General features: G+C 38.1%; 1 protein-coding gene across 4 annotated transcripts in view; it reads right to left on the minus strand.

Moving 5' to 3' along the window:
* FSIP1 (fibrous sheath interacting protein 1) overlaps positions 1 to 16,622 on the minus strand; it is a 305,263-nt gene that overhangs the window by 275,387 nt on the left and 13,254 nt on the right. For all 4 annotated transcript variants that reach the window (XM_073609241.1, XM_073609242.1, XM_073609240.1 and 1 more), the window contains exon 4: positions 6,105 to 6,274. In XM_073609241.1, the coding sequence (XP_073465342.1) occupies positions 6,105 to 6,274 (170 nt within the window). The remainder of the gene's footprint in view (positions 1 to 6,104; positions 6,275 to 16,622) is intronic.

Consider the following 16,622-nt stretch of genomic DNA (forward strand, 5'->3'; position numbering starts at 1 on the left):
AGATACAGAACAAATCCTCTCACAAACTTCTCCACAAGCCTCCTCAGTATCCCCAGTAATATTATTACAATTTGAAAAGATGCTTCATAAGGCTTTAAAACAAACCTCAGACCAAATAACAAAAAGCCTAACCAAAGAAATAAGAGAGCTGGGAAACCGCACCGCAGCCTTAGAAATACAAATGGATGAAATTGAAATTACAACCCAAGAAAATATAACAGAATTGGAACAATTAAAAAAAGAGAATTTAATACTTCAAACTAAGCTCGAAGATTACGAAAATAGAGCCAGACGTTCAAACTTGCGCATAAGGGGAATACCTGAAACTGTGACAGACCTGCAATCTACTATTACTGCTCTATTACAAGAACTAAAGCCAGATATCCCTATTGAACGTTTAGAACTGGACAGAGTACACAGAGCCCTCACAGCCAAAAAGAAAGATGGACCCCCACATGATATAATCACAAAATTTCATTATTACAGAACGAAAGAACAAATACTAATTGCTGCAAGAGAAAAAAAGGAACTTAATTTTCAAGGACACAATTATCACATTTTTGCTGACCTATCCCAACTTACTATTACTAAAAGACGATCCATGAAACCCCAACTAATGGAACTGCAACGCCACAACATTATGTATCAATGGGGCTTCCCCTTTTCAGTCAGATTTAACTACCAAGGTACAATTTACAGAAGCAGATCAGCAGATGAACTACAACAAACCCTTTTAAAATTAAATCTGACAGAACCCACAAGCAGCAACACTCCCACACGCAGAAGAATGGCATCATCTTCACCTTCAGGCAGCACCCAGAAAATTTCAGAACAAAATGGGAATCATCATTCTCACAAAAGAGGCCGTTATGCCACATCATCCATGGACCAAGAAGATTCAATGGACTGACATCCTAATTCCTGATATCTCTTCATTTATTATACTAAGAGATGGTTCTCTATAAAAAACCTATATTTATAACTGAATGTAACTGCATTCTGATCGTCACAGACTGTGTGGTATCATGTTACATTCCAGTTATATTTCTTATTACTTCTGATACATATAGCCTTAGAATATATAAGTGAAATAAGGAAATTCTTGTTCAGTTATATATTATCAGGTAATAACAATAGATTTATTACTTTTTAGGACAAATATATTCAATAATCCAGAAGTAATGGAAGCTTTTTCTTTCTTTTCTTAAAACAAATATATTATTACCTAACTAGTTCCTAGAATTATGTTTTTGTTTATTCTAATCTGAAGCAATACAACCTCTATTTTATGAGTTAACATATCTAAACAGTTACATATGAATAAAATATGTAATTGTTTACTCTAAAAGGGTTAAAATCCCAAAATAATTCAAACTATCTTCATCAATACCAAAGTTATTAACAGTACCTTTCTAACTGAATTATTTAGCCTAGGGCAAGACTTACCATATACATCCACCCTGGAATAAATAATTTAAACAAAAACTATATTCTGCACTCCAATTAATGAAACATCATTTTGATGTCTTTTGACATAGCACTTCTCTCCTGTAAGCGGAAGATCCGTGTACCCCCATTAGCCCTCCTCATTCTCCCAACCATATTATGTGGGAGTGTGACGAAGGCACTTATTCCCCTGAGAGAGATATTTATTCTCTTTCACGGGTAAATTGTGATTACTTGCAAAAAATAATTTATACAATGTATCATCTAATCTCATATGTTTTTTGTTTACTCTTTACTCCAGAATTCACTGGTTTCTTTTCTATCTATTCATCTCTTCAGTCCACACAGGTTGATCTGCGCAGTCAGCTCTGCATAACAAAAAGTAAGTCAAAACTATTTGATCTATTGCCATGGCACCACTGAATATACTTTCCCTGAATGTTCAGGGAATAAATGTCCCTCAAAAAAGGACCAAAGCCTTCCGTACTTTCCATAACAAGAAGGCTCACATAGTATGCCTCCAAGAAACACACTTCACCAAAGATTCTACTCCAAAATATATTTCTCCTTTTTATCAACAAATTTACACGGCTTCTGCCTGTACCAAGCAAAGGGGAACTCTAATTGCATTTCACCGATCCACACCATTCACCTTATCATCAGAAATTAAAGACCCAGAAGGTAGATACCTGATACTCATGGGTTATATAATGGATACAGCAATCACGGTGATTTCCTACTACGCTCCTAACAAACAACCTACACCATTCCTCTCACACATATTACAAGTGATTAATACACACAAAATAGGAACAGTGATAATGTGTGGGGATTCGAACCAGGTCCTCCTCCCATTTCTAGATAAATCACCTTTTACACCATCCAAAATAACCTCTAGATTACCTTTTTCTCAACTTCTTTCCAAATACAATCTGGTAGATTCATGGAGAGAAAGTAACCCAATGAAAAAGAAATTCACTTATTTCTCGCACCCTCATCAAACCTTCACCAGAATAGATCATATTTTTCTAACAATAGGAATGATACCAGAAATTATTGCATCAGATATAATTCCGATTCCGTGGTCTGACCATAACGCAGTATACACTACTATAGCCTCAGCCATACCAAAAGCGCATGACCCAACGTGGTACTTACCGGACATAATGCTCAAACACCCACTACATCAGATGGCCATTGAACAAGCTTTAAAGGAATACATATCAATTAATAATACAACAGACATCTCCCCAATAACACTGTGGGAAGCTCATAAGCCTGTCTTGCGTGGTACAATACAAAGACAAATGGCACTATTTAAACGGGAACGCAAAAATCTAGCAAAAAAACTAGAACTCAATTTTAATGCAGCCTATATATCATTTCAAGATAATCCATCTCAGAGTACAAAATCTCATCTGGAAAAATCTAGATTGGAATACGATCTATTTCTCACTGAATCAATTGATAAATCCCTCAAATGCTCCAAACACAATTTCTACATGAATACAAACAAACCAGGTACATATTTGGCTCGGGCATTAAATTCAACTAACAAATCTTTCAAACCAATACGTTTGAAATTATCAAAAAATGTTTACACTTGTAATCCAGTTAAAATAGTCCATAAATTTCACTCACATCTCGCAACTTTATACAAGACAAACAATGAATTTAATCCTACAGAGGCTGAATCCTTCTTCTCAAAAATAACCTTACCTGAGTTATCTCAGAATCAAAAAAGCAGTTTGGATGAGCCTATAACTATAGATGAAGTTGCTAACGCCATAAAAGACCTAAAACTTAATAAAAGACCAGGCCCAGACGGCTACTCGGCTTTATACTATAAAACATTCTCAGAAATACTCTCTCCCATTCTCACTGAAACTTTTAACAAACTTCTAGATGGACATTCTTTTCGGCAAGAAACACTAATGGCAATTGTTTGTATGATCCCAAAACCCCTTTCTGATGATACTTCCTGTGTGAATTATCGGCCTATCTCTCTGTTAAACCTCGATATTAAATTATTAGCAAAAATAATAGCAAAACGCCTCAATAGTATTATAGGAAAATTAATACATAGAGATCAAGTAGGCTTCATGCCAAATAGACAGGCAGGCGATAATATACGCAGGGCAGTGTTATTGGCACATATTGCTAAAAAACGGAAAATCCCTTTATGTTTTCTATCTCTCGATATTAAGAGGGCATTTGACACAGTATCCTGGCAATATATGCAATATTCATTACAAAAATGGGGTTTTGGACCCCACTTTTTAACATGGATCAAAGCATTATATAATAAACCCAAAGCCTATATAAAATATGCTGGATACAAATCTGAAGCCTTTAATATCGAAAGAGGTACCCGACAGGGTTGCCCATTATCTCCCTTATTATTTGCCCTTATACTCGAACCCATGGCCCAATACATCAGAACAAACCAAACTATAACTGGCATTGAAGTAGGAGGTATTACACACAAATTATGTATATTTGCAGACGATATATTACTTTTTCTATCATCACCACAGGTCTCTGGTCCTAACTTAATACCAGCTCTTGATGGATTTGCAGCCCTATCCGGCCTTATGATTAATCCTAAGAAATGCCTAGTGCTTAATATTTCACTCACAAACATGGAATTGATCCCGGCTAGGGCTGCACTCCCATTCACATGGGCAGAAAAATCAATCCCATATCTTGGAATTCATTTAACAGCATCTCATTCTGACTTATTCTCAACCAATTATCCTCCTGTATTAAGACAGATCACAAATCTAATAAAACAATGGTCGCAACTTCCTTTATCCTGGATAGGGAAGATTAATGCAATCAAAATAACTATTCTACCCAAATTGCTTTATCTATTCAGAGTCCTCCCTATTCCAATTCCTTCCTATTTTTTGAGAATAGTACAAAAAAGAGCAACTTCGTTTATATGGGGCTCTTCTAAACCACGTATACCTATACACACACTACATCTTCCCAAAAATAAAGGAAGCCTGGGATACCCTAATTTTACTAACTACTACAGAGCAGCACATTTGGCCAGTCTGTCCAAATACCATGCAAAACAGGAAATCCCATTATGGGTATTTATAGAGGCTTCAGAAAATGACCCTCTATTAATATCAAATTTATTATGGCTTGATCCTAAAGACCGCTTTAAAATTCATAATCCCATAACTAAACACTTCTTATCTCTCTGGGATAAACTAAAAACCAAATATCAGTTACAATCTCCACACAATCCTCTCCTTTCTTTTATCAGAAATCCGGCCTTTTATCCGGCATGGATCTACCCAAATTCTTTTAAAGCTTGGACAACATCAGGCATTCAGACACTAAATGACTTCATAGCATCTAAATCATTCCTTTCATTCCCATCGCTTAGAGAAAAATATGATCTACCAAACTCTGAGATATTTAGATATCTCCAAATCAAAAATTTCTATACACCATTCCTAAAGGGGGATACACCATTATCCCAATTATCCATTTTTGAATCAATCTGTACAAAAGATCCATTTGCTAAAGGTACAATTTCATCACTTTTTAATCAATTATATGGAGTAGCAAATCTTAATAGACCATCTTACGTTCAGAGGTGGGAGGAGGACCTGGGACGAACTTTAGAAGACACGGACTGGTCTAATATATGGCTCACATCTAAGTCATCTTCACCCAACATCTTGGCACTGGAGACAAATTATAAAGTCCTAACTCGCTGGTACCTTGTACCCGCTAGAGTGGCAAAATATTCACCTAATACCTCAGCTCTTAGTTTTCGAGGATGCCCAGAAATAGGCACATATTTACACATATGGTGGACGTGCCCAGTAATCCAAACCTTCTGGAAGGAAGTCTTCGTGATTGCATCTAAAATATTTAAAAAAATAATACAACCAGATCCATATTTAACTTTACTTAATCTAAAACCGGAATGGTTAACACTCTCTCAATTCAAACTTATGATCCAACTAATAACGGCTGCAAAACAAACAGTGGCCAAGGCATGGAAATCTCCTACATTGGTACTAGCAGAAACAATTCACAGAATGAATAATACAATGTCCCATGCTAAGATGGTAGCCATCGATCAAAATCAAATTCCAAAATTTGAAAAACTTTGGCATCCTTGGATAAAACAACAGTTCCTGTCAAACTTCAATGACTCTGTCCTGTTGCCATGGTAACAGATTAAATGACTTACAGAGACACCCATTCTAAGGCTTCAAAGAGAACTAAAAAGAATAATAAACTGACGAGCGGGACAACCTTGTGGACCATACCTCTACCTTTCAACCCTTTTTCTTCTTTCTCTTTCCTTTTCTCCACCTTACGATTAAAGCTCATTATCAGAATTTATTTGACCTATATACACTCTACTTGTAAACAATATGTATAGTAGGTATAAATCATTTAAATATCTACAAAAGTAACTAAGGAAATGATATATATCTTTAATTTAGGTTTACGTGAACCCAATGTTTAATATTTGAAATTTCATGATATTTACCTATATAAACCCTACTGTAAAACAATGAGCTTACTTTATAGATCCTTGTAAACTTACTTTATGTATCTTTATAACATTGTATACTCAATAAACTTCTTATGACAAGGAAAATTTCAAATGACAATTTTTGTACCTGTAGTTCTTCCCACAAATGCTTTCTAAGTGCATTGCTCTGGGCTACAACCTCTTTCTCCTTTGCAATCTTTTTAAGCAAGATTTCATCTAGAGCCTTCATTCTCTTTATGGCTTTTTCCAGTCTGAGGTCAATGTTAGGTTCTGCAGCAACAGGAATCTCAGAAGAATCTGTTTAAACAAAAAATTAGAGGCAAACGTAAGTCAGCCATTCATGTAAATACATCAAGAACCATTCACACATGCCAGTCAACCAGTCACACAAACCGCAGCACAAACTGCCGTAAACCCATCTCTGGGCAAAAACTAAATTACCCATTTAGCATGCAATTTCTTTTTTTTACTACCTTGTAAAGCTAAATTTCACTCACCTAATTCTACCATCTGGGTCCCTCACTGTCACTATTTGTGGGTGCGAGGCACAGGTAATCCAGCACTGCAGATTTACCTGCACCAGCTGGTCCCTGACGTTCCCTTGTGCTAACAAACACATTGCCATTGGCAGTGTCCTTCTCTTTATTGACATCTTAACTGTAAACCTGTTACATATCTGAACAATTAGTTATGAATATAATGAAAAAATTGCTGAGCAGAAATTATTTTAAGCAAAAACCTCAGTTCAAATGAACTACTGTATTTATTAGCATATAACACACACTTTTTTACCCTGAAAATCGGGTGCAAATAGTGTGTGCGTGTTATATGCCGATACTGCAATTTGGGCTGCCTAGGAGGGAACCAGGAGGGGGGCGGGATGAGCGTCGTCAGATTACATACAGTGAGAATCTCACTGTATGTTTACTTAGCGGTCTCTGTAATAGGAAGTCCCGTCTCCTGGGCCGGCATTGGACCAGTGTTCTGTCTATCATAGAACTTTGTATTCAAGAGGCCGCCGAGTAAACAGGAGATTCTCACTGTATGTAATCTGACGGCACTCGTCCCACCCCCCTCCCTGTCCCCTCCAAGACAACAGTCATCTGAGGTGAGGCTGCAGATGGGCACTGATCAGGCTGCATTCATGGCAATGGTGAGTCTGCATATGGGCATTGATCAAGCTGCAATGATGGGCAATTGTGAGGCTGTAGATGGGCATTGATCAGGCTGCATTGATGGGCAATTGTGAGGCTGCAGATGGCATTGATCAGGCTGCAGATGGGCAATGGTGAGGCTACAGATGGGCAATGGTGAGGGTGCATTGATGGGCACTGACCCTTATATTGCTTCAAAGTTCTTTACTTAAAATGTAAGTTTTTTTCCTGAAACTTCCCTCCTAAAATGAAGGTGCGCATCCAGAGATATAGGTAGAAGGAAACTACTGATTACTATATATAAATATATCTATATATTATTGTTTTATTTTATTAGTTTTCTACTTTGAATTGTCCAAGTTTGTGCCAGGTTTAAAGCGACCTTGTCGCTAGGATGAAAACAATGAAGCAGAGCCACTCTGTAAAAAAAGATGCTAAATAAATTTCACTCACATCTCGCAACTTTATACAAGACAAACAATGAATTTAATCCTACAGAAGCTGAATCCTTCTTCTCAAAAATAACCTTACCTGAGTTATCTCAGAATCAAAAAAGCAGTTTGGATGAGCCTATAACTATAGATGAAGTTGCTAACGCCATAAAAGACCTAAAACTTAACAAAAGACCAGGCCCAGACGGCTACTCGGCTTTATACTATAAAACATTCTCAGAAATACTCTCTCCCATTCTCACTGAAACTTTTAACAAACTTCTAGATGGACATTCTTTTCGGCAAGAAACACTAATGGCAATTGTTTGTATGATCCCAAAACCCCTTTCTGATGATACTTCCTGTGTGAATTATCGGCCTATCTCTCTGTTAAACCTCGATATTAAATTATTAGCAAAAATAATAGCAAAACGCCTCAATAGCATTATAGGAAAATTAATACATAGAGATCAAGTAGGCTTCATGCCAAATAGACAGGCAGGCGATAATATACGCAGGGCAATGTTATTGGCACATATTGCTAAAAAACGGAAAATCCCTTTATGTTTTCTATCTCTCGATATTAAGAGGGCATTTGACACAGTATCCTGGCAATATATGAAATATTCATTACAAAAGTGGGGTTTTGGACCCCACTTTTTAACATGGATCAAAGCATTATATAATAAACCCAAAGCCTATATAAAATATGCTGGATACAAATCTGAAGCCTTTAATATCGAAAGAGGTACCCGACAGGGTTGCCCATTATCTCCCTTATTATTTGCCCTTATACTCGAACCCATGGCCCAATACATCAGAACAAACCAAACTATAACTGGCATTGAAGTAGGAGGTATTACACACAAATTATGTATATTTGCAGACGATATATTACTTTTTCTATCATCACCACAGGTCTCTGGTCCTAACTTAATACCAGCTCTTGATGGATTTGCAGCCCTATCCGGCCTTATGATTAATCCTAAGAAATGCCTAGTGCTTAATATTTCACTCACAAACATGGAATTGATCCCGGCTAGGGCTGCACTCCCATTCGCATGGGCAGAAAAATCAATCCCATATCTTGGAATTCATTTAACAGCATCTCATTCTGACTTATTCTCAACCAATTATCCTCCTGTATTAAGACAGATCACAAATCTAATAAAACAATGGTCGCAACTTCCTTTATCCTGGATAGGGAAGATTAATGCAATCAAAATGACTATTCTACCCAAATTGCTTTATCTATTCAGAGTCCTCCCTATTCCAATTCCTTCCTATTTTTTGAGAATAGTACAAAAAAGAGCAACTTCGTTTATATGGGGATCTTCTAAACCACGTATACCTATACACACACTACATCTTCCCAAAAATAAAGGAAGCCTGGGATACCCTAATTTTACTAACTACTACAGAGCAGCACATTTGGCCAGTCTGTCCAAATACCATGCAAAACAGGAAATCCCATTATGGGTATTTATAGAGGCTTCAGAAAATGACCCTCTATTAATATCAAATTTATTATGGCTTGATCCTAAAGACCGCTTTAAAATTCATAATCCCATAACTAAACACTTCTTATCTCTCTGGGATAAACTAAAAACCAAATATCAGTTACAATCTCCACACAATCCTCTCCTTTCTTTTATCAGAAATCCGGCCTTTTATCCGGCATGGATCTATCCAAATTCTTTTAAGGCTTGGACAACATCAGGCATTCAGACACTAAATGACTTCATAGCATCTAAATCATTCCTTTCATTCCCATCGCTTAGAGAAAAATATGATCTACCAAACTCTGAGATATTTAGATATCTCCAAATCAAAAATTTCTATACACCATTCCTAAAGGGGGATACACCATTATCCCAATTATCCATTTTTGAATCAATCTGTACAAAAGATCCATTTGCTAAAGGTACAATTTCATCACTTTTTAATCAATTATATGGAGTAGCAAATCTTAATAGACCCTCTTACGTTCAGAGGTGGGAGGAGGACCTGGGACGAACTTTAGAAGACACGGACTGGTCTAATATATGGCTCACATCTAAGTCATCTTCACCCAACATCTTGGCACTGGAGACAAATTATAAAGTCCTAACTCGCTGGTACCTTGTACCCGCTAGAGTGGCAAAATATTCACCTAATACCTCAGCTCTTTGTTTTCGAGGATGCCCAGAAATAGGCACATATTTACACATATGGTGGACGTGCCCAGTAATCCAAACCTTCTGGAAGGAAGTCTTCGTGATTGCATCTAAAATATTAAAAAAAATAATACAACCAGATCCATATTTGACTTTACTTAATCTAAAACCGGAATGGTTAACACTCTCTCAATTCAAACTTATGATCCAACTAATAACGGCTGCAAAACAAACAGTGGCCAAGGCATGGAAATCTCCTACATTGGTACTAGCAGAAACAATTCACAGAATGAATAATACAATGTCCCATGCTAAGATGGTAGCCATCGATCAAAATCAAATTCCAAAATTTGAAAAACTTTGGCATCCTTGGATAAAACAACAGTTCCTGTCAAATTTCAATGACTCTGTCCTGTTGCCATGGTAACAGATTAAATGACTTACAGAGACACCCATTCTAAGGCTTCAAAGAGAACTAAAAAGAATAATAAACTGACGAGCGGGACAACCTTGTGGACCATACCTCTACCTTTCAACCCTTTTTCTTCTTTCTCTTTCCTTTTCTCCACCTTATGATTAAAGCTCATTATCAGAATTTATTTGACCTATATACACTCTACTTGTAAACAATATGTATAGTAGGTATAAATCATTTAAATACCTACAAAAGTAACTAAGGAAATGATATATATCTTTAATTTAGGTTTACGTGAACCCAATGTTTAATATTTGAAATTTCATGATATTTACCTATATAAACCCTACTGTAAAACAATGAGCTTACTTTATAGATCCTTGTAAACTTACTTTATGTATCTTTATAACATTGTATACTCAATAAACTTCTTTTGACAAGGAAAAAAAAAAAAAAAGATGCTAAATACTTGTCTGGCAAGTCAAATCATTCAAGTTTCATGAGCCCTAAACATATTGGCAATAACTGCCCCAAAGAGAACACATTTTTGCAAAGCCTGAGCTTCAACAGCCAGCTATTAAAGCAGGGTGACAGGACATAGGGTCGGGCCTTGAGACAGGAGATCAGAGCGAGCTGGAGGCGGCCATGGAACATCTGCAACCAGAGGCATTGAGTGGAGGTACCAGAATTTTTTTAGCCAATGTGAAAGTTTCAGAATGGTGGATATTCTTTCTAGCTGAATCTCCTGCAGGAGCCATTTTAGCAGTGGAAAAACATACATCTGGAAGTACTGCATTCATGGTGCAAACAGGGCATTCACTGGACTCCCAGGCAACAAACCAGTAAATCATGCAATTGTAACAGGACAACATCTTATCCATGCACTCCAGCATTCAGGCATTCAGAGACCTGATTAAAAATAACTCCTAATTTGTACATGGCAAAATGGGAGGAAGAGGTTGTTTTGTATAATTTGGATTCAAGAATTTTACTTTACAGGCATTTCATTGATGATATATTGATAATATGGAAGGGGTCTAAGGCAGATTTGGAAGGTTTTTTGCAGAATATGAATGACAACGAGTGTAATATAATGTTGTCATGGGACATTAGTAGTGAAGTCATACATACACTTTCTTGATCTAGAGATTAAAAGCACACCCCAAGGTCTAGAAACGAAAACATATCCTGTCCCTTCCTAGAGCTCCATGGCGCCTACAGCGCTGGGATTGGACAGAACATGGTTGATTTTTTGAGGATAACATGCTCTATACTTATAACCTACTGAAGTGGGACGCTTTTAAATGCTATATACATGGAGTCTTCATATATCCGCCGTTAATAATATGAAGACAGAATCTAAAAAGCACGAAAAACTTCTCACACAACATGTCCAGGAAAGGGAGAGGGTGTATATTTCACAACTCTCAGACAAGGCGTGGTTAGCTTGGCTCACCGCACAGGATGCCCTGACACAACTGATTAACTCCAAAGCTGAAAAAAAATTGTTTTTTTTCCAAGTTAACCTTTTATGAATAGGGGGAACAGACTGGTCGTCTGCTTGCAAAAATAGTTAATGTACACCCAGCGGCTCCGGTGACTGCTGCCCTAAAGCTTCCGACAGGGAGCTATGACAAGTCCCCAGAAACAGTTATGGCAGAACTAGTGAAATTCTACTCGGATCTCTATGCCTTTAAGGTCTCCTATACCCCAGAGGCCTTAGCAAGTTATTTACAGTCTATCAAAATACCTGAGCTGGTCGGTAAGTAAGCTTGGTCTTTTTCCCTAGGATTTATCCTTGGCCTTGTTTTTACCTTATGTCGCTCCCCAATGCTGTTTACTGCGATGGCCAGTTATAGATGGGGGGCAGTGGTGCTTGTTTTTTGTATCAATATACCCACCCTATCAGACACACAGAGCAAGTCTGGATGTTCCTCTTACATTAGAGGAGATCCAGGAGGCGACAAGCTCTTTTTCCAACTCCAAAGCACCTGGGGATGATGGGTTGGCAATGGAGGTATTCCAACAATACGCTAAAAACCCTTTACCTAAGCTGTTGAAAGTATTCAACGAGGCCCATTTGCATGGACGGTTACTGCCTTCCATGAACAGGGCTAGTATTATTTTGCTTTTAAAGCCTGATAAGCCAGCTACGGAGCCTAATTCCTATAGACCTATTTCCTTGTTACAAGCCGACATAAAACTTAAAGTCTAAAGTGCTGGCTCGGAGGCTTAACAGAGTAATTGCTGATATTGTTCATGCAGACCAAGCTGGCTTCATGCCTAATAAATCCTGTCAACCTCAGACGACTTTATATAAATATGCAAACACCAGCTGATAACAGAGGGGCAAGAGCGTTTTTGTCGATGGACGCGAACAAAGCGTTTGATAGCGCAAAGTGCTGCTATTTGTGCTGGAAAGATTTGGCTTCAGAGAAAAATTAATTGCATGAGTCCGTTCATTGTATCATAATTCCCAGGCTGCTATCCGGGAGGGTGACAGGACCTCACAGGTATTTTCACTAGGTAGGGGTACTATGCAGGGGTGCCCTCTCTCGCCCCTCCTATTTGCCCTTGCAATAGAACCCCTGGCGGCTAAAATTAGGACCATAGTGATCCCGCACTACAGCAATAAGGTTTTATAAAGTCCAAAAAGTGATGAATAAATGAAAAAATTAATTAATATATTAATCTAGAGACACTCGGAATAGATAGTAATACTGATAAAATGATAATAATAATAATAATAATGATAAAGAAGTCCATGTAGTGTAAGAAAATCCTCTTCTAATCAGGCATCTTTCTAATTAACGTTTTTTCCGCTCTTTGGGAGTGTGAGATCATATGAAGATATAGATTTAGAACATCCACATAGATACAACATATGCTGGAACGGAGGACCCCCCGGTGGTAACTGTCGGAATAGAAGAAAGAATCCTTTAATAGAGATACATGCTGATGATCCAAGGAATTTAGGTGAGAGTTTTGTGAGCTCGTTTTCTGGATTGTATATATCTCTTACTCCTAAGGATTTGTAGATAACCCAGCCTATTTGTGAGAGCATTTTGGAAAAACCGTTAATTAGAAAGATAATAATTATCATTATTATCATTTTATTAGTATTACTATCTATTCCGAGTGTCCCTAGATTAATATATTAAATAATTTTTTCATTTATTCATCACTTTTTGGACTTTATAAAACCTTATTGCTGTAGCGCGGGATCACTACTGATTTTATTTACTTTGTTTGTGTGATATGAACACTACTAGATCCTGCTGCAGACAGATTTCATTGCACCTTAATTGCACATCATTGCACTTTGATTGTTCACCACAATTTTGCGGTGGTTTTGTTTGAATATATTTGCATATAATATTGTATGGTATTTCCTTTTTATTTCCTTTTTATTTTATCAGTTATTTTTAAACACATCACAGTAGCGCGAAGGCTTTTTATTCAATTAAAATTAGGACCAGCTCTCTGGTTGAGGGTTTTAAATATGGTGCACACCATGAAAAGATCATGTTGTATGCAGATGACATGCTGCTTTTGATGGGAAACACATGCCCCTCTTTGCAGGCGGGTAATGGACATAATCACTGAATTTGGCACTTATTCAGGCTTGACTATTAACTGGACCAAGTCAGCCCTGTTGCTGTTGGATGGAGCTCTTGACTCCCAGTTATCTTCTTTCTGCCCAGTGCCTATAGTGGGGCAGTTCAGATATTTGGGGATCATAATCTTGGCTGAGATTGTGGACTATTGCCGTTTGAACATATTTCCCCTGCTGTCACGGTTTAGGGACAAGGTGAAATTGTGGTCTAAACTGCTGCTGTCAGTGGCGGGTAGAGCTAATTTAGCAAAAGTGATCTTAATGCCCCAAGCTGCTCTATTGTCTCCACAATACAACTGTGGTTATACCCCTTAAAATATTTTGAGTGGTAAATTCCATATTTCGCTCGCTACTATGGAAATCGGGCCCTGCTAGCGTCAGGCTGAAGCAACTCCAGAGGTCCAATGATAATGAGGGCCTAGCTTTCCCGAACCCCTGGCTGTACTACCCGGCAGCTCAGCTCCAGCAGCTGATGAACGTATTGGCCAAGAGGAAAATACACATTGATTCCACATTAGCTGTGGCATTACACTGTGTAGAGGCTCAGACTCTCCCAGAAGCCCTTGAGGCCTAGCTCTTCTTAAAGTCAAACAAAAAGGTAACCCACGTATAGGTTACTACATAAGATTTGGTTCAAAGCAAAACAACTACTAAGAGTGTCAGGATTTACTAGTCACAGCCCCATCTGGAATAACAATACTTACCCGAAACTGGCAAAGCTGCAGTGTGTAGCCCGGTGGTGACCATATGGTGTTACTCACCTCCGTCACATTTTAAGTAATGGCAGCTTGCTCCCATTCGCCCAGATGCAAGCCAGATATGGTTTGTCAAACAAAATGTACTTCCCCTACCTTCAATTGCAGCACACCATTAAAGCGCAAGCATCCTTAGAGAAGGCGGTGCTATCTTCCACTCCTCTTTTCAATATGATGCAGCAATCCACATCCACTAAAGGGTTTATCTGCAGGTGCTATGTGATGCTGCTGCCAGAGTACCCCGAGAATTTTCCCAACACGGCATGGAAAAATGGGTGGAGAATGTGGGTGATATAGACGGGGATCAGTGGTCGGAGGCCCTGAAATCGGTCCACGGCTGTTCTTTAACCACTTCAATACAGGACATTTTCACCCCCTTCCTGCCCAGGCCAATTTTCAGTTTTCAGCGCTATAACACTTTGAATGACAATTGCGCGGTCATGCAACACTGTACCCAAATTTTTATTATTTTTTTCCCCACAAATAGAGCTTTCTTTTGGTGGTATTTGATCACCTCTGCGGTTTTTATTTTTTGCGCTATAAACAAAAAAAGAGCGACAAGTTTGAGAAAAAAAACAATATTTTTTACTTTTTACTTTACTATTTTAATAAATTTCCAAATTTAAAAAAAAAAAAAAAAAAACTAATTTTTTTCCTCAGCTTAGGCCGATATGTATTCTTCTACATATTTTTGGTAAAAAAAAAAAAAAAAATCGCAATAAGCGTATATTGATTGGTTTGCGCAAAAGTTATAGCATCTACAAAATAGGGGATAGTTTTATGGCATTTTTATTATTATTTTTTTTTACTAGTAATGGAAGCGATCTGTGATTTTTATCGTGACTGTAACATTGCGGAGGACATTTCAGACACTTTTGACACCATTCACATTTATACAGTGATCAGTGCTATAAAAATGCACTGATTACTGTATAAATGTCACTGGCAGGTAAGAGGTTAACACTAGGGGGCGATCAAGGGGTTAAATGTGTTACCTAGGGAGTGATTCTAACTGTAGGGGGAGGGGACTTACAAGGGGAGGAGACCAATCGGTGTTTCTCTGTACTGGGAACACATCATTGGTCTCCTCTCACCTGACAGGACATGGATCTGTATGTTTACACACACAGATCCACAGTCCTGCTCTGTTATCAGGTGCCCGATGGACATCGCGGCCGCCTGGCACGCACATCGGCACGTGTGCCCCCTAGACGGCTGGGAACCCGAGGTCCTCATATGACCCCGCCCAGGATGGGAGATCCCTCCTGCAGACGTCATATGACTATGGCTGGGATCTGAAATGGTTAAATGTAACCCAAACATGTCCCAACTATATATATTATTGCGGGTTCATTATACCCCACTTAAATTGTTTGCTCTTGGACTCCGCCCAGACCCATTGTGTGTGAGACGTAAGGGAGCTAATGGGGACTTGATACATATCCTTTGTCGGTGCCGAAAGTTGCACCGTTTTTGGACTGGAATAGTAAACACCATCAACAATACTTTTCAAGTAATCGTCTCTCTTGACCCTAAACCGTCCTTATTGGGTATACTGGATGAAGCTATAACAGACAAATATGTCAGAGAGGCGGTGTCCGGAGCACTGTTCCAAGCTCGAAAGCTGATCTTGCAACATTGGACCTCTCAAACCTCTCCAACTTTAGAGATGTGGTTAGCTAACATGGGATTAACTTTGAGATATGAGTGCTTAATATATCAGCATAGAAGCAGCCCGACCCGGTTCAATAAGATCTGGAGATGCTGGCTAGCTACTCCTGGCTTGGCTCCATTAGACCTAATTCATGATAGGCTCTTGACTCAACATGGGAACTCAACCACTCAGTGTGTCCTCACCCTTGGAGTGAGTTTAATTTAAAGTACTGGGGAAGAGATATGATGAGAATGTCTTCCTAAACCATATCTAGGGATGCATACACTGTAAGATATAACGACTAAGGACATCTCATGTTCGATCTGTTTTATAAATCTGCTTTGGGTATGTACAAGAATATTATTCTACTTTGCATTCTGTGAAGGTATTGTATAAATGTAATACTTCAGAATGTGCATTGTTTATTGTACTGTTAAAAGTTGTTAATAAACTTTATTCTGATT

Source organism: Aquarana catesbeiana, linkage group LG13 (genome assembly GCF_042186555.1).
Source record: "Aquarana catesbeiana isolate 2022-GZ linkage group LG13, ASM4218655v1, whole genome shotgun sequence".
Classification (NCBI taxonomy): Eukaryota; Metazoa; Chordata; class Amphibia; order Anura; family Ranidae; genus Aquarana; species Aquarana catesbeiana.